We start from the raw sequence: 16,512 nt of genomic DNA, 5'->3' as shown, positions 1-16,512 counted from the left end.
TCCTTGGACCCCCTGAACCAAACTTTATCAAACCTTGGTGGTATCATCAGGAGAGTCTCCTAAAGATACCCTGAACTTTTGGTGCTGCTAGCCTAAAACTACGCCCCCTGCAGGCCAAAAACTAAAAAAACCTTTAAAAATTCAAAAAACACAAATGAACATGGGGGGAGGGGAGAGCAAAACTCAGATTTTGCACCGGGCTCCATTTTCCCTAGCTATGCCTCTGGTTTTTATGTATAAGAAGGGAATGTTTAAATTCCAATTTTAGATCTCATTTAGACCAGATTACTTGCACTGGGGGACATAGGTTATCCCATGTCCCCAGGCAGATACGCCACTGTTGCCACCTCTGTTCTTTAGATCCTGTTCTCAAATCCCACTTTCTCTGTGAAATTTTTGGCATTCCCCCCCTGGCACCCCCTGGTCCCTGGCCACATATAATTACAGCAAGTACATGCTCTTGCCCCGTACATATCTCCCATCCATTGGTTGTCTTCTTTGGCTCATGTTTTATATATCACAAGCTGCCCATACTGGGTGAAATGCTATGCTCACTGATGGCATCATAACACAGTGCATCTCGAAGACAGGGAGAAGGCATTTAGCAGGAGGACCTTTAGCCTTGAAATCTGGTGGCAAGTAGCAATGTTTAGTCTGGAAGAGATGTGATTAATTAAAAAGTACAAACAAATCTTCCTTCCTTTTTATAACCCCTCCCGCACACACAAACCTTTTGTCTCCACTGCGACACAGAACAACACAAGCAAGAAAATTTTTTTTTACCGTGAAGTTGATACACTGATAAAAGTGGCTCTCGGTCACAGGTCCTTCCCAAAGGGGATAGTGGTCCATGTTGTAGTCCAGCAAAATCTTCAAGGAAACTGACTCATTGAGGTACTGAAGATGTACACAGGCCTGGTTGGATGTGTCGGAATGCAGGACGGATGGCACAATCAGGGCATATTGCCTGCAATTAAAGAATGAATTACAGAGGTGTGGGTTTTGAACTTTAAAGTGCAAAGCAACTTGGGATTGGAATATTACCCCATATGTCCCTACTTGGTCCCTGCGTTCAGCAGAGGCCAATCTGCTGGTGGTCCCCGACCCCTCAATGATGCGGCTGGCCTCCATGCGGGCCAGGACCTTTACAGCTCTGGCCCTGGCTTGGTGGAACACCCTTCCTCCAGCTGTCTGGGCCCTGCGGGATCTTGGTGAATTCTGCAGGGCCTGTAAGACCGTGTTGTTCCACCGGGCCTTTGGAGTGTCCAGTCGCTGATGTGGTGTGCCCCCTCTCTGCTCTCTGCTTTTGCGCTATTACACCAGGGTGCCCCTCATATTGAGGGGCCCGCCGCCCCTCCTTCTTGGGGTAGGTTTTAAATGGGTTTTTTTTGGACGCCTCTTGATTATTTACCTATTAATTATTAACCGCTGTTTTATATGATGTTTTCGGATGTTTTATTGGTTAGTAATTGGTTGGAGCCTATGTATTTGTTTATTGTGTCATACGATTTGCTCCTTGTCCAATACTGTTTGAATTTTATGTTGTACACCGCCCGGAGCCCTTTGGGGATCGGGCGGTATAGAAATTTAAGAAATAAATAAATAAATAAATATCAGAAGGACTGTCTTCTCCCATATGGTCCTGCCCAGGAATTAAGATCACAATGGCCCTTTCTGCACTAAACTTTTGAAATGTCTTGAGACAGGAAATAAAACATTTCCTTAATGGAGTTCCACATTGTGTCCCCCTTCCCTTTGGTTCTGAAAACATTTTATTTCCAGTGTTTCATTTCCAACATTTTCAGTGAATCCCTTTTTAAACAATTCTTTAGACTGAAAACATTTTCAAAAGGGTTTCACTGCTGTGCGATATCTTTAATATGCTGTCTGCACCTCTCTGCTGTCCTCAAACTCCTTCCTTGGTGTCATTTTCCGAGCTGACTCCCCCCACCCCCCTGCTTGTTATTTGACCATTTCTGTGAGTTTTTTAAATTTTGGGAGGAGCAATCTTTGAAGCATCGATTATATGAGGTATGGAGAATCGCGTATAAGATACAAAAACACGTGGGGCACATAGGCGCTGGTTCAAGCAATTTATATTACCTATTAGTTACTTGTAAAGTATGCCAAATTGTTGGCTATTAGACTTATCAGACTATTATATCTCCATAACACATATATCTGCACTTTAAATTCAATCGATGCAGCAATTTATTACAAGACAACCTTCTCTCAAGTCCATAATCATGTAATTGTTAAACCAACAATGTCGATAAGAACATAAGAACATAAGAACATAAGAACAAGCCAGCTGGATCAGACCAGAGTCCATCTAGTCCAGCTCTCTGCTACTCGCAGTGGCCCAGCAGGTGCCTTTGGGAGCTCACGTGCAGGAGGTGAAAGCAATGGCCTTCTGTGGCTGTTGCTCCCAAGCACCTGGACTGTTAAGGCATTTACAATCTCAGATCAAGGAGGATCAAGATTGGTAGCCATAAATCGACTTCTCCTCCATAAATCTGTCCAAGCCCCTTTTAAAGCTATCCAGGTTAGTGGCCATCACCACCTCCTGTGGCAACATATTCCAAACACCAATCACCCGTTGCGTGAAGAAGTGTTTCCTTTTGTTAGTCCTAATTCTTCCCCCCAGCATTTTCAATGAATGCCCCCTGGTTCCAGTATTGTGAGAAAGAGAGAAAAATTTCTCTCTGTCAACATTTTCTACCCCATAATCTTGTAAATATTACCCTGTTTCCCTGAATATAAAACATCCCCTGAAAATAAGACGTAGTAAAGGTTTTGCTGAAGTGTGAAATATAAGGCATCCTCCGAAAGTAAGACGTAGCAAAGTTTTTGTTTGGAAGCATGCCCGACGAACAGAACACAGAAAAATAAGACATCCCCTGAAAATAAGATATAGCAAATCTTTGGGAGCAAAAATTAATATAAGACACTGTCTTATTTTCGGGGAAACACGGTATTACGTCAATGTCACCCGCTGTGACTGCAATACAAGTTCATAACAATTAATGAAAATCCTGAATGAATTGAATTTAAAGTGAAGATATATGTGTTATGGAGAGATAATAGTCTGATAAGTCTAATAGCCAACAATTTGGCATACTTTACAAGTAACTATAGATAATATAAATTGCTTGAGCCAGTGCCTATGTGCCACGCGTGTTTTTGTATCTTATACTGTTTTCAACGTAGCACATTTATTTCATAGATTGTCCAGTATGGAGAATTGCAGCAGGAGGCTATACAGTACTAATGCATCGATTCAACTGACTAAATTAAAAACTGGGAAAAACACATAATGGCAGCTATGATATCGAGGGGATGAGTGTGGACATATAGTAAGGACTGAAATGTTTTCCAAATGTGATTTGTGTTGAAAGGGTCAATGAAAGACCCTCCTGACTGTCCCATTGATCAAAGGAGCTCACCTGGTGGGCACCTTTCAGTGGCAGGCCCATGACCATGGAATAACCTCCTCAGGAAGACACACCTGGCCCCCTCACTTCCAACCCTCAAATGGCAGCTGGATACAGTTTTACTTAGACCTGCATTTGACTAATCTAGGGTGTTTTCTCCATGGCCAGTATATCCTGGGATAAGGAAGTGAGCCATCCCGGTTTGGCCACTACTTCTGTATGGCTTCCGGGTCTCACTTGGGCCCATCCCAGAGGTGGGATCCAGCAGGTTCTCACCCGTTCCCGAAAGTGGGTTACTAATTATGTGTGTGTGCCGAGAGGGGGTTACTAATTGGGTCTGCTTTTCTGTTAGAAATTCCATTAGGTCCAAAAATCATAAAGTCCTGTTGTTTCCTATGTGGCTGGTTAGCGAAGGTAGAAAACGGGACATAATTCTCCCTGTTGGGCTGTTTTAAAAACATGTTTTAGAAATATGGTAAAGTTCCTTGTTTAAGGAAAGTATCCTTCTTTTGATTACTAGAAACAAACTTGAGCATTTGAAAGTATTAAGTATTGGACATGCAGTCAATTAGAGGAGAAGTAGTTGTTTCTGTTGGCAGTAGACGATAGGACTTGCTATAATGAGTTTAAATTATGGACTGAAAGATACCAGCTGGAAATTAGGAACTTTTTTTTTACAGTAAGAGTTTTTTACAGTAACAGAGAAATTATTAATGCCCCGCCCCAGAATGCCCGGCCACGCCCCCGTCGTGCCCCGCCCAGCCCTATTGGCGCTACGCCACTGTTTGAATCCCACCACCATGGGAACCTCTTGCTAAATTTTTTGGATCCCACCACTGGCCCACCCCGTGAGATTTGCCTTATCCCGTGGCTTAAAAAAACCCCCAATAAAATTGGTGGTTCTTTTGAAAAAGTCCTCACTGATCCACTCCCATGCAAATACAGCAAGAGATGGGCCGGTTTATTTTTCCAGCTTCGCCGCCTGCTCTCCCTGCCCCTTAGCTGCAGCCAATCAGAACATCAGAAAAATGGAATCTAGGTAAACTACGTAAACATTAGCATATTATGTAAACTACGTAAATGACGTAAACGTAAACTGTCATGTGGAAAATGAAAATAAACAGGGACCTTGTGCATAATTCACTGAAGTTCTTCTTCCCAGCCTGAACGTGTTGATGGGCAGCTGTGCAAAGGGAGAAACCGGGATAAAAATACCCTGGGATAGATGATCCGATGTCTATCCCAGGAAATTTTGTCCATGCGGAAAACGCCTAGTTTTCATTTATTGGCAGGCCTAATAGAGTATTTTAAATTGCAGTAATTTGTGTGTGTTTTCAATAATTGTTTCTATTTCTCTTTTAAGCTTTCTTGAGTACTGCAAGGAAGATAGGTGGCTAACAAACATGTAAAATAAATAACCACAAGGAAAATCTGAGATGTGAAGGTCTCAATGAAAGCTAAAGTATTAGCAGGAGATTGTCCGAAATGTTAGCGGCATCTGTAAATTTTCAAAGTACAGATTAAGCCAGTGGTGGCGAACCTATGGCACGGGTGCCAGAGGTGGCACTCGGAGCCCTCTCTGTGGGCATGCACAAACAGAGTTCCCCCCCACACACACACACATCTAGGCTGGCCTGGGCCGCTGGGCTCAGCAAGCCTGAGCTGGGCTCGATTAGCATTAAACCTAAGACCTAGTTTTGGGGAGACACTGTAGGTAACCCTGTTAAGCGCTGTTAAACCCCACTGATTTTCATGTAAAGAACTAAAGCGCAATCCTTTACCTGGGAGTAAGCTCGGATGCTGGCAATGGGGCTTGCTTCTGAGTAAACCCTCCTAGGGTCGTGATTCACCCGTTGGAAATGTTGCATGGTTGCTTCAAAGCAAAGCCACCAAGCTTACTACTGAGTAACGCATGCCTCGGAGCCAACTGTTTTTTCTAAACTAAAACCTCAGTATTCAGGTTACATTGCCGTGTTGGCACTTTGTGATAAATAAATGGGTTTTGGGTTGCAATTTGGGCACTCGGTCTCGAAAAGGTTCGCCATCACTGGATTAAGCTATCGATTCCCAGGGAGAGCACAGCAATGAGTCAGAGGCACCACCCATAGTCCTTAGCCAGCTATCTTGGTTATGTGGTGCCTCTTTCCACCTTAGATAGCATTTTGAAACTAACCAGAGGAGAGAGATCCTGTGTTTATCTGGATTTCTACCCAAAATGGGTGAAGAGAAAGCATCTCTGTGGGGAGATTTGGGGCCTGGAGCATGCAAGTGGCAACTAGGGGGGCAGGGGAGATGGAAGGGGCAGGGTTGCCGAGTTGGGAAACTCTTGGAGATTTTAGGATAGAGCTTGGAGAGGTCAGGGATCTTAGTGGGGTGCAATGCCTAAGCCCATCTTCCAAAGCTTTGCAGTTTGGAGATGATCTGTAATTACAGAGATCTCCAGATCCTACATGGAATCTGGCATCCTTACATGCAAAGTTGATGCCAGATCCACAAGATAGAATTCTGGATGGCCCAGGATAGCCCAATCTCATAGCCAGCTCCTGAGTTCCGGATGTCCTAGCCAGGCTAGCCAGCTCTTGGAAGCTAATTAGGGTCAGTCCTGGTAGAACTTGGATGGGAGACCACCAAGGAAGTCCTGAGCAGGCAATAGAAAACCACCTCTGAGCATATCTTGCCTTGAAAACCCGACAGGGTCATGCTAAGTTAGCTGTGACTTAACAGCACCTTTAACTAGCAGAACCAAAGAGTCAGTTATGGACCTGGACACGTGAATGAAGTCCAACCACATAATCCCCTCTACAGAGTATGCATTGAAGGACCACCCTGTTGACTCACCCAGGGCAAGTTCACATGACGGAGGATTTCATCAGGTTATGTGCCTTACCCTGCGACAAAACGTTTGTCAGCTCTATGGTCACCAAAGAGTTAAAATGCTGCTAGTGAGTAAACCAATAGCTAGATTAGTATGTAGCCTATAGGATACTGAGTGGCATAGTTCTTTCTAGAAGCTACCAGTTACCTTCATGAATGAGGAAATCTGAATGTCATTGTTCAGTTCAACATACTGCTATATCAAATGTTCCGTGAGACATGGTCATCCTGACAGGAATTTGTAAAAGTATCTTCCCTCCTTTGTTCCCAGTCAGCCACAGCTTTCAAAATGTAGGAGCCAGATGTAGCTCAGCTAAGAAAGAATGGAGCAGCAGTGGCGTAGGAGGTTAACAACTCGTGTATCTAATCTGGAGGAACCGGGTTTGATTCCCAGCTCTGCCACCTGAGCTGTGGAGGCTTATCTGGGGAATTCAGATTAGCCTGTGCACTCCCACACACGCCAGCTGGGTGACCTTGGGCTAGTCACAGCTTCTCGGAGCTCTCTCAGCCCCACCCACCTCACAGGGTGTTTGTTGTGAGGGAGGAAGGGCAAGGAGATTGTAAGCCCCTTTGAGTCTCCTGCCGGAGAGAAAGGGGGGATATAAATCCAAACGCTTCTTTTTTCTTCCATCCATATACCCTTTCCTATCTATTTGTCTTTAAATAACTTTATTATAAGCTAACTTGCAGTGTCTGTGAATTTTGTACTCTGCGAACCGATTTACCCAAGAAAGGTCTGTGCAATTTGGGTGGCCTACGGGTAAGAGTGAAGGGGTCTGAGCGTGACCGGAGCAGGCTTTGCCGAAATGGATCTTGAGGGCAAGGAAGCAAAAGCACAAAGAAGAAGAGTAGAAGAAGAGTTTGGATTTAATCCCCCCACCTTTCTCTCCTGCAGGAGACTCAAAGGGGCTGACAATCTCCTTGCCCTTCCCCCCTCACAACAAACACCCTGTGAGGTAGGTGGGGCTGAGAGAGCTCCAAGAAGCTGTGACTAGCCCAAGGTCACCCAGCTGGCGTGTGGGAGCGTACAGGCTAATCTGAATTCCCCAGATAAGCCTCCACAGCTCAGGCGGCAGAGCGGAGAATCAAACCCGGTTCCTCCAGATTAGATACACAAGCTCTTAACCTCCTACGCCACTGCTGCTCTAACTTTTTTTAATAACCTCTGTGCCATTTATTTCCTTGCCTCTGATTTCCCTTTGTGCAGTCCCCTTTGTTATATAAACAGTTTGGGGTGGGGTGGGGGGCTTTACACAGATCTGGTTCCCAAAACAAGTTGGACCTGTTTTATTCCCCTCAACCCCGGATTTTCGAAAATTGCGAAACCACGATCCTGCTGCCCAATCCCGGTTTGGAGGTGCTCTTGCGCGGACACTACAAGCAGGAGACGTGCTATTCCCCTCCCTTCCAACCGTTCACTGTAGGTTCTAAGCTGCCCACTGTCAGGGAGAATCCACCTGCCCCCCATTCTGTGCAGGTTGCCCGGCAAGTTGGGGGGAGATTTGCGGAGCACCCGAAAGGGTACAAAGTCCCCCAAGCATGTTTTCTCCTGGTGGCACCAAGTATGACCAATCTGCAGCAACACGTTCATTCTTGCCTGGCTGTTGCAGGGAGGTCCCTTTTTCGTTCATGTGTTGCACATGCGCAGCTACACAGCTGCAGCTGATCAGATTGTGGAACAATCGTCATAGCTGCGGCAGTTCATTTCCGCATGCCTGCGCATGTGTTGCAGGAATTTAAAAAAAATAAGAGAGAAGTGCAGTGGTTAAGAGCAGGTGCATTCTAACCTGGAGAAACCAGGTTTGATTCCCAGCTCTGCCGCTTGAGCTGTGGAGGCTTATCTGGGGAATTCAGATTAGCCTATGCACTCCCACACACGCCAGCTGGGTGACCTTGGGCAGTCACAGCTTCTCGGAGCTCTCTCAGCCCCACCCACCTCACAGGGTGTTTGTTGTGAGGGGGGAAGGGCAAGGAGATTGTCAGCCCCTTTGAGTCTCCTGCAGGAGAGAAAGGGGGGATATAAATCCAAACTCTTCTTCTTCTTCTTCTCTGCGCAAAGGTGCAAAAACAATCCATGGGCTACAATCGCCTGAATGGGTGAAAGGCTCACATATGAATGGGGAAACAGGAAATGGATTCCTTTCTAATGACTTCCACCTGTCATACATATGCTGTGTGGAACCCACCTTTGCTGTGGATCCTGACCTTGGATAAGCTAGCACCGGGCCTGCAGCATGGGCTATAAAGGGGTCCTTGTCACAGGCTCACCATGGTGGCAGAGGCGAGTCTTCCAGCAGCATACCTGTGCATGCTGCAGTGGCTTGGGACCGTGGGAGCCAGCACAAAGGACGCCATGCTTGTGCACACGATACCGGAAGGAGGCAACACATACCTGCACTCACACAGAACCCACAACATGTAGCATGCAGCTCCCCCAACAGAACTGCCAGATTTTTTTTTAGATTTAATAGATTTAATACCAACCTGCAACCCGACCAATTATTCTTATTGATACAAAAATCCTCGAAAAAATTAATTGGTAACCTCTACAAATTTTGTCTAGAACTGGATTTAGAAGCAGAATATATAAAAGACTATATGATTCAATGGGCCAAGGATCTTGGTCACAATATAATGTTAGAGTCATGGGAAAGATTATGGAAGAACACATTGAATCTTACAAGAAGCAATTATATTAAAGAAAATCACTATAAAATGGTGGCAAAATTATAAAAAATGTATCATACATCAGATAAATGTTGGAAATGTTCCAAACAAACGGGGACATTTATTCACCAATGGTGGTTTTGTGAGAAAGCCACTCAATTTTGGAAAATGATACACAAAGAAATTAACATCATTCTAAATGGGAAGATCTCTTTGAAACCAGAAAGATATTTATAGGGTATGTTAGATTTAAAAATGAGTAAAACCCAACTGGCACTGTTTCAATATCTAACAGTTGCAGCCAGAATTGTATGGGCGAAATATTGGAAATCTAATCATAATCCATCCAAATTTGAATGGCAAATTAAAGTATTAGAATTGGCAAAACTTGCAAAAATAGTAGATGAAGCCGATTATAAGCTAGATCATAATTATCAAACACAATGGGAAAAATGGATTCAATATATCCAGAAAACAGTGTTGCAATAGTTAAAATCACATACAAGATTAAGGGAAAAATACAAATAGAGATTTTTGGAAGTCTGCTCACATATATATATATATGCATTATATCTTTCTTTGTAGGTTTTTTTGTTTTTGTTTTGTTTTTTCTGTCTTTTTATGTGTGTGTGTATGGGCGTGTGGTGTCGAAGGGTTAGGGTTAGGGTGGAATATATATAAGTTTATGTACGTAACTACAGGTGTATGTAACTTTGTCGATATTCTATGTTAATATGTCTGTTTCATATTTATGTATTTTCTTTATATATGCTTTTGTTATTAATAATAAAAACTTTTTTAAAAAGCACTGCCAGATTATGAGATGCTGATTTCATCAGACAGCTTGCAAACATTCAGTGTGGGGGCCTTGGAAATGTGAGACCCGTGACGTATGCTACGTTTGCTATGAGGTTAATCTAGCAGTGCGTGCTTCTTGGCCTCTCCTCTCTTTCACACCCTTGCCCATAGGCACTGGTGCGTCCTCCACACCTGCCATGCCGCCGTCCAGCCCCGGAACACCACTGCTATGCCATGCCCTTGCCACGCCCCCAGAACGCCCTTGCCACGCCCCCACAGGGGCACATGCCTGGTGTGTCATGCCCCCCTAACCCCTTGGAGCTATGCCTCTGCCCTTGCTGTTTTCTGTTGGTCCAGAAGCCAAGAACATCACCCCTCCACAGAGTAAGGAAGCATGTTCACCTGGCTAGAATACTGCACTTTGCTGCAACTGCATGAACTGAAACAAGAATCTCTGGGGAAATGCAACAATTTAATTGTTGAGCTCCTTTTTAAATGCAGGTTCCAGCAAAACAGAACCTGCCGATTGAGAGTAAATTTCGGATTTTGCTGGAAATGCAGTTGCGTTAAGATACGCACCGAGCTTTCTCAACTGATCATAGGAGCAGCAGTGGCGTAGGAGGTTAAGAGCTCGTGTATCTAATCTGGAGGAACCGGGTTTGATTCCCAGCTCTGCCGCCTGAGCTGTGGAGGCTTATCTGGGGAATCCAGATTAGCCTGTACACTCCCACACACACCAGCTGGGTGACCTTGGGCTAGTCACAGCTTCTCTGAGCTCTCTCAGCCCCACCTACCTCACAGGGTGTTTGTTGTGAGGGGGGAAGGGCAAGGAGATTGTCAGCCCCTTTGAGTCTCCTGCAGGAGAGAAAGGGGGGATATAAATCCAAACTCTTCTTCTTCTTCTTCATATTATATTCCACAAAACGAGCGTTGCTGTCAACTGGGTCCTGATACAACTGATTCACTTTCTCATATTCTGCTTCACTGTTCAAAACGCAACAACATCAGAACTGATTTGAGAACTGTATTACCGACAGGATTTATGCTCCTTTCTGATAAGATAAAAATGTCTAAGCTTCTAAATAACTCGAATGTTGAAATCTCTGAAGCTGTTGCTATATTTTTACTCTGGGTACTGCAAGTTGTGTAAGAATGATCTTCTTACTGTCTTTGCAATTCTTGACACACACCGGTTTTATGCCTAATAAAGGTTTTGGATTTGGAACTAATCATATTTCAGAGGGCTCGTAAGGGCCACCGCTCTTTCCCAGGGCCCTCACCAATCTTCATAAATTGCCTGTTTTTTTCCTAAAAGTGCTGCCTGGTTTGCAGGTAGACCCGGCTGTGGAAAGGAAGATTGGGCAAAATGCAGGGAAGTGGTAAGAGAGGTTAAATACAAATGAATAATAAAAGCTTTTTTCCCCTCTTCCCATGATGCTAAAATTCAGGGGCATCCAGTCAAATTGTTGTGAAATAGGTTCAGGACAGACCAAAGGAAATCCTTCTTTACTTAGCAAGTTAAGTAAACAGTTGACTGGTGAAGGACACAAACATAGATAGCTTTAAAAGGGGGTTATGCAGATTCATGAAGATCGACTGTCCATGATTGTCCAATGACCGTTGTGGCCAAAGTAAACTATCATCTCCAGAGGCAGGAAACCTCTGAATACCAGTACAGGGAGTTTTTTTTTCTGAACACCACCTGATTTCCAGACTGTGATGATCAATTCCCTAGCAGAAGATGACAGCTTTGGAGGATGGAATCCATCTATTCATCATGGTGTAGTGCCTGAGAGAGGCGGACGCTAACCTGGAGAGCCAGGTTTGATTCCCCACTCCTCCACTTGAGCGGCTACCTCTTATCTGATGAACTGGATTTCTTTCCTTGCTCCTGTACATGAAGCCTGCTGGGTGAACACGGGCTGGTCACAGTTCTCTCAGAACTCTCTCAGCCACACTTACCTCACAATGGGTCACTTGTGTGGAGAGGAAGGGAAAGGAGTTTGTGAGCCACTTTGAGACTATTTATGGTGGAGAAAAGTGGGGTATAAATCCAAACTTTCTGTCTCATTCACCCATCACAATTATTAGCCACTTTCCTGCCTTTCAGAACTCAAGGCCGCTTACAACATAACTAAATTAATTATTAAATTGCGTAAAACACTACAATTTAAAATTACCATTTGGGAATGCCAATAAATAAAAACTATGAGGCTTTCCCCACTACAGAAGGGAGCTAAGGTCGACTCGGTTCCCTTCAGTGGAGGGCGATTCCAGGCTGTCCCCATAGCAACTGAGTTGGCCCCCTGGAACCGAGCTAAGTGGGCAGGATCATCTTGGTGCCTGTTCGCTCCTCGATCGTGATTGGCGCTTGTGTTACGGCGGGAAACGGGAGCGTTCTTTTTTTTTTACAGTTTTTACAGTTTACAGTTACATGCACTTTCTGCCTGCCACGACTCTCCTGTTCTGCGCATGCCACAAAAGCAGCTCGTGATTGGTTAAACGGATGAGGTGTCGTTTCGACACCCCACTTCGAAGCAGTATCGACCTTGTTCCGGCAGAAAAGTGTAGTTCATAACTGCGACAAGGATGTTGCAGTTCTGAGGGGGGTGGGGGGAACTGAGACAAAACAATGTTGAGCTTGGTGGCAGTGGGGATTCACTGAGGTGAACCTAGGTAGAAATCTGTTCAACTCTGTCAGTGGGGAAAGCCCCTATATTAGTCAAATGGTTCTAAATAAAACAGTTTCCGTCTGCCTCCTGAAAAATCAAAAGTGAGAGGGTCCAGCATTCCTCCCAGGTGAGGTTGCTCCATAATTGTGGTGTCTATGGCATCACCTTCTGCTGAGATCTACCCACAAATCTCAAGGAATTCCGCAGCCCAAAGTTGGCAACCCTAGCTAGGAAGCCCCATCGGCCTCTGTGTCTTTTTTGTTTTGGCCCTCTACAGCTGCTGGCTTTTGTGTGAGACAAGATGCTGGACTAGCTGGACCGCTAGTTTGATCCAGCAGGGCTGTTCTGATGTTCTTGAAAAAGCTCAGCCAAACTGGAAAGAGGCATGAAAATGAAGATGTGACTACAGGTGCTATCTGGTTTGTTGGATAACTGCAAGAAAGGAGAGCGCGCACTTTCTTGGAAACTTGTCTTGGACAAAGGAAGCAATATTATGAATAATTTGGGATTTATTCTCCTCTGCTGGGGCTGAGGATTGTGTCTGGAATGCAGCAAAGCAGCAAGTTGCATTAGGGGAAGGCCATCCAGCTTGACTGATTGTCTGGGTTGGGGCAGAGAGAGGAAACATCATGCCTCTAGGCCACAGGCTAATTGTTCATCCTACATTCCAGCCTTCAGAATCAACCCTGCAACCGTTTTCTCATAGGCCCCTTCCGCACATGCAAAATAATGCGTTTTCAAACCACTTTCACAATTGTTTGTAAGTGGATTTTGCTATTCCGCATAGCTTTAAAGAGTACTGAAAGCAGTTTGAAAGTGCATTATTCTGCATGTGTGGAATGAGCCTTTGATCGCCTGTGTAATTAGGACCAAAACAGGTCACAGTGGAGACAGAAGCACTGACAATGCTCTTGAGCTAAAAAAGTATCAGCTGTTTCAAGCAAGTGAGCCAGACACTGCAGAGGAAAACAGATGATGTCACAGTCTTTTCTGCAAGACGAAACCAGTCTTCTAAGAGATGGGAAGTTTCCAGGAGTCAATGAACTCCTTAACCCCACCCCCCCCCCGTATATACAACCCCTTTAGCAGCAAAGGCAGAACCAATGCCCCTTTCTGGTAAAAATTACAGCAGCAGCAACCGCGACCAGAAATGGCACAGGCAATTCTAGGAATCATTGGAAACTCTATGGTCATAGAGTTTCCAGTAATTCCTAGAGATACCATTTACCACGTCTGGTTTTTACAGGAACTGATGGGATGCTACAGCTGGCTTCATGGGGGAGCTCTTTATTTTCTTTTGCCACGACCGAGGCCCCTTCCGATTCCTGCAGAATAATGCACTTTCAATGCACTTCCACAATTGTTTGCAAGTGGATTTTTGCTCTTCCGCACAGTAAAATACAGCTGCAAAGTGCATTGGAAGTGGATCGAAAGTGCATTATTCTGCAGGATCGGAAGGCGCCTGAGTGGCAGTGAGCAACAAGTCAAGGATATGGTGGATTCCCCGCCCCACTCAGGGTTTTGGCAGATCTATTCCATTCCCATACCTTCAGGAATTTCCCATGCCAGAGTTGGCAGCTCTAAACGACTGCTTTATATGATCCTTGCATAGGGTTGCCAACTTCTAGGCTGGAGATCTGCTATTTGTCAACTGATCTCCAGGTCACAGAGGCCAGTTAGCCTTGAGGGAATTTTTGGAAGGTGGACTCTAGGCCACTATACCCTATTGGAGTCCCTCCCTTCCCCCGTAACCTTCCCAGGTTTTCCCCTCCAAAACCTCCAGGTATTTTCCAGCCCAGAACTGGCAACCCTATTCACACCCCACAACCTGCATGGCCCTATCGCCTTAATGTGCCAGTCCTGGAATGCTTATTCTGCTAACCTGGGACTCATGAAGCCAAGCCAACCGATCTTGGCATATTTAACGTTGCATAATATAAAGGGATTATTATGTCATTTTGTAATTAGGAAGATCCCGAGGCTCGAAGTTAATGACTGAGGAGAAACGTGAAGTGGGAACTTGGCTTTTACCCCACAACAAGTGAATGTAGAAGCTGGCATGAGTGAGCTTGCACGGCATAGAAGAAGAAGAGTTTGGATTTAAACCTCGCCGTTCTCTCCTGTAAGCAGTGTCCAGGTGGCTGACAAACTCTTTCCTCTTCCTCTCCCCACAACAGGCACTTTGTGAGGTAGGTGTGGCTGAGAGAGTTCCAAAGAACTGTGACTAGCCCAAGGTCACCCAGCAGGAATGTAGGAGCGTGGAAGCAAATCTGGTCCCCCAGATAAGAGTCTGCCACTCATGTGGGGGAGTGGGGAATCAAACCCAGTTCTCCAAAATAGAGCTCACCTGCTCTTAACCACTACTGCGGCACTAGGACCTGTGAAAAGCAGGTTCAAATCCCTTATTCTTGTCATGGAAGCTTGTTGGGTGTCTGTAGGCTGGTCACTCTTGGTGCTGACCTTGGCTAGCATTTGGGTGGGAGACCTCCAGAGAATACCAGGGGTCTGAGGTGGAGGTAAGCAATGGCAAACCTCCTCCAAGTATCACTGAACCACCATAAGTCAGCTGTAGCAAAAAAGAAGTGTTTGGATCTATACCCTGCCTTTCTCTCAGCAGTGCAGCGTAGGGGGTTAAGAGCTCGTGTATCTAATCTGGAGGAACCAGGTTTGATTCCCAGCTCTGCCGCCTGAGCGGTGGAGGCTTATCTGGGGAATTCAGATTAGCCTGTGCACTCCCACACACGCCAGCTGGGTGACCTTGGGCTAGTCACAGCTTCTCGGAGCTCTCTCAGCCCCACCTACCTCACAGGGTGTTTGTTGTGAGGGGGGAAGGGCAAGGAGATTGTAAGCCCCTTTGAGTCTCCTGCAGGAGAGAAAGGGGGGATATAAATCCAAACTCTTCTTCTTCTTCTTCTTCTTCTTCTTCTCCTGTTAGGAGTGTCAAGGTGGCTTACAAACTCCTTTCCTTTCCTCTCTCCACAACAGAGATCTTGGGAGAATGGTGGGAGCTGAGAAAATTCAAAGAGAACAATGACTGGCCAAAAGTTACCCAGCAGGCTTCAAGTGGAGGAACTGAGAATTGAACCCAGTTCGCCAGATCAGAGTCTGCAACTCGTGTAGAGGAGTGGGGAACCAAACCCTGTTCTAAAGTAGAGCTTCCTGCTATTAACCACAACACCCCGCTGGCCTTCGGTGAGTGGATGCTCTTTCTAATCCCCACCTAATAAATCAAGGGCTTGTTTGACCTTTGGTTCATTTTATTTTCAAGGATCTAAACAGTGGCATTGTATTTTAAAGACAAAATAAAGCAAAGAGGAGACGTTTAAAGGCCACTTCAAAGGAAGCGTTGTTGAATGGCAGAACAGAAGCGTTTTTAAAAATAAATTCAGAAGACTCCCCCCCCCCCCATAAAGACTCTCTTGAGATGTGATGACTTACGGCTCTGGAGAGCTTGCAAAACTCAACGGCAGGAAGGACAGCAGCAGGAATATCCAGGAGCTCATCTCTACTCTGCAGGGAGAAAGCCGAAAGGGAGCTACTGAGTTCCCTGGTATTTAAACCGCCTAAGCCACTCCTCTTCCTCCTGCTCTAAACCCCAGCTCTTGGTGTCAGGAACCTCATTTACATGCTGGGGTGGATTTCCTCCCTCTCCGATCCCTTCTGTGATGCTCCCGCGTTTGTATCCAAGGCCAGGTGATTCCAGGATTGCTGTATCTCCGCTTTCTTCTCCATGGAGCCTGTCACTCATCCCTGGTGCCCCGCCAAAGAACTCATCATTATCTGCTCGAGTTCACTGACTCAGGCCAAACTTTGCCCTACATCTTTCACAACAAGTCCTAGGGAAGACCAGGGACAAACAAAGGATAGGCTGTCTGATTTGCTGGAGGGCGGTGGAAAGGCTTCTAGTCCTAGCTGTTCCACAAGTGACCCAAGGGAAGCAATTCCTGCTGCTCGGAATGAATCCTCACCATTTACACATGGCTTGAGAGTCAATATTGCAGCAGTTTCCCGTCTTGCTTTTTTGAGACACAGGGGGAGAAGATGCAGCAGGAATGATGGGAAGGAAT

The 16,512-nt window shown here is 45.5% G+C and overlaps 1 protein-coding gene across 3 annotated transcripts in view; it reads right to left on the bottom strand.

Moving 5' to 3' along the window:
* Positions 1-16,166, bottom strand: part of LOC125436916 (ovostatin-like) — a 110,296-nt gene extending 94,130 nt beyond the window's left edge. For all 3 annotated transcript variants that reach the window (XM_048504288.1, XM_048504289.1, XM_048504290.1), the window contains exons 1-3: positions 16,071-16,166; positions 15,884-15,955; positions 784-967 (exon numbers count right to left, since the gene is read on the bottom strand). In XM_048504288.1, coding sequence (XP_048360245.1) covers positions 784-967; positions 15,884-15,948 — 249 coding nt within the window. In that variant the 5' untranslated portion in view covers positions 15,949-15,955; positions 16,071-16,166. The remainder of the gene's footprint in view (positions 1-783; positions 968-15,883; positions 15,956-16,070) is intronic.
* Between the last annotated feature and the right edge of the window lie 346 nt (positions 16,167-16,512).

Source organism: Sphaerodactylus townsendi, linkage group LG07 (assembly GCF_021028975.2).
Source record: "Sphaerodactylus townsendi isolate TG3544 linkage group LG07, MPM_Stown_v2.3, whole genome shotgun sequence".
Taxonomy (NCBI): Eukaryota; Metazoa; Chordata; class Lepidosauria; order Squamata; family Sphaerodactylidae; genus Sphaerodactylus; species Sphaerodactylus townsendi.
The sequence above is the reverse complement of the archived record's forward strand: the minus strand, read 5'-3'. Positions and strand labels throughout refer to the sequence as shown.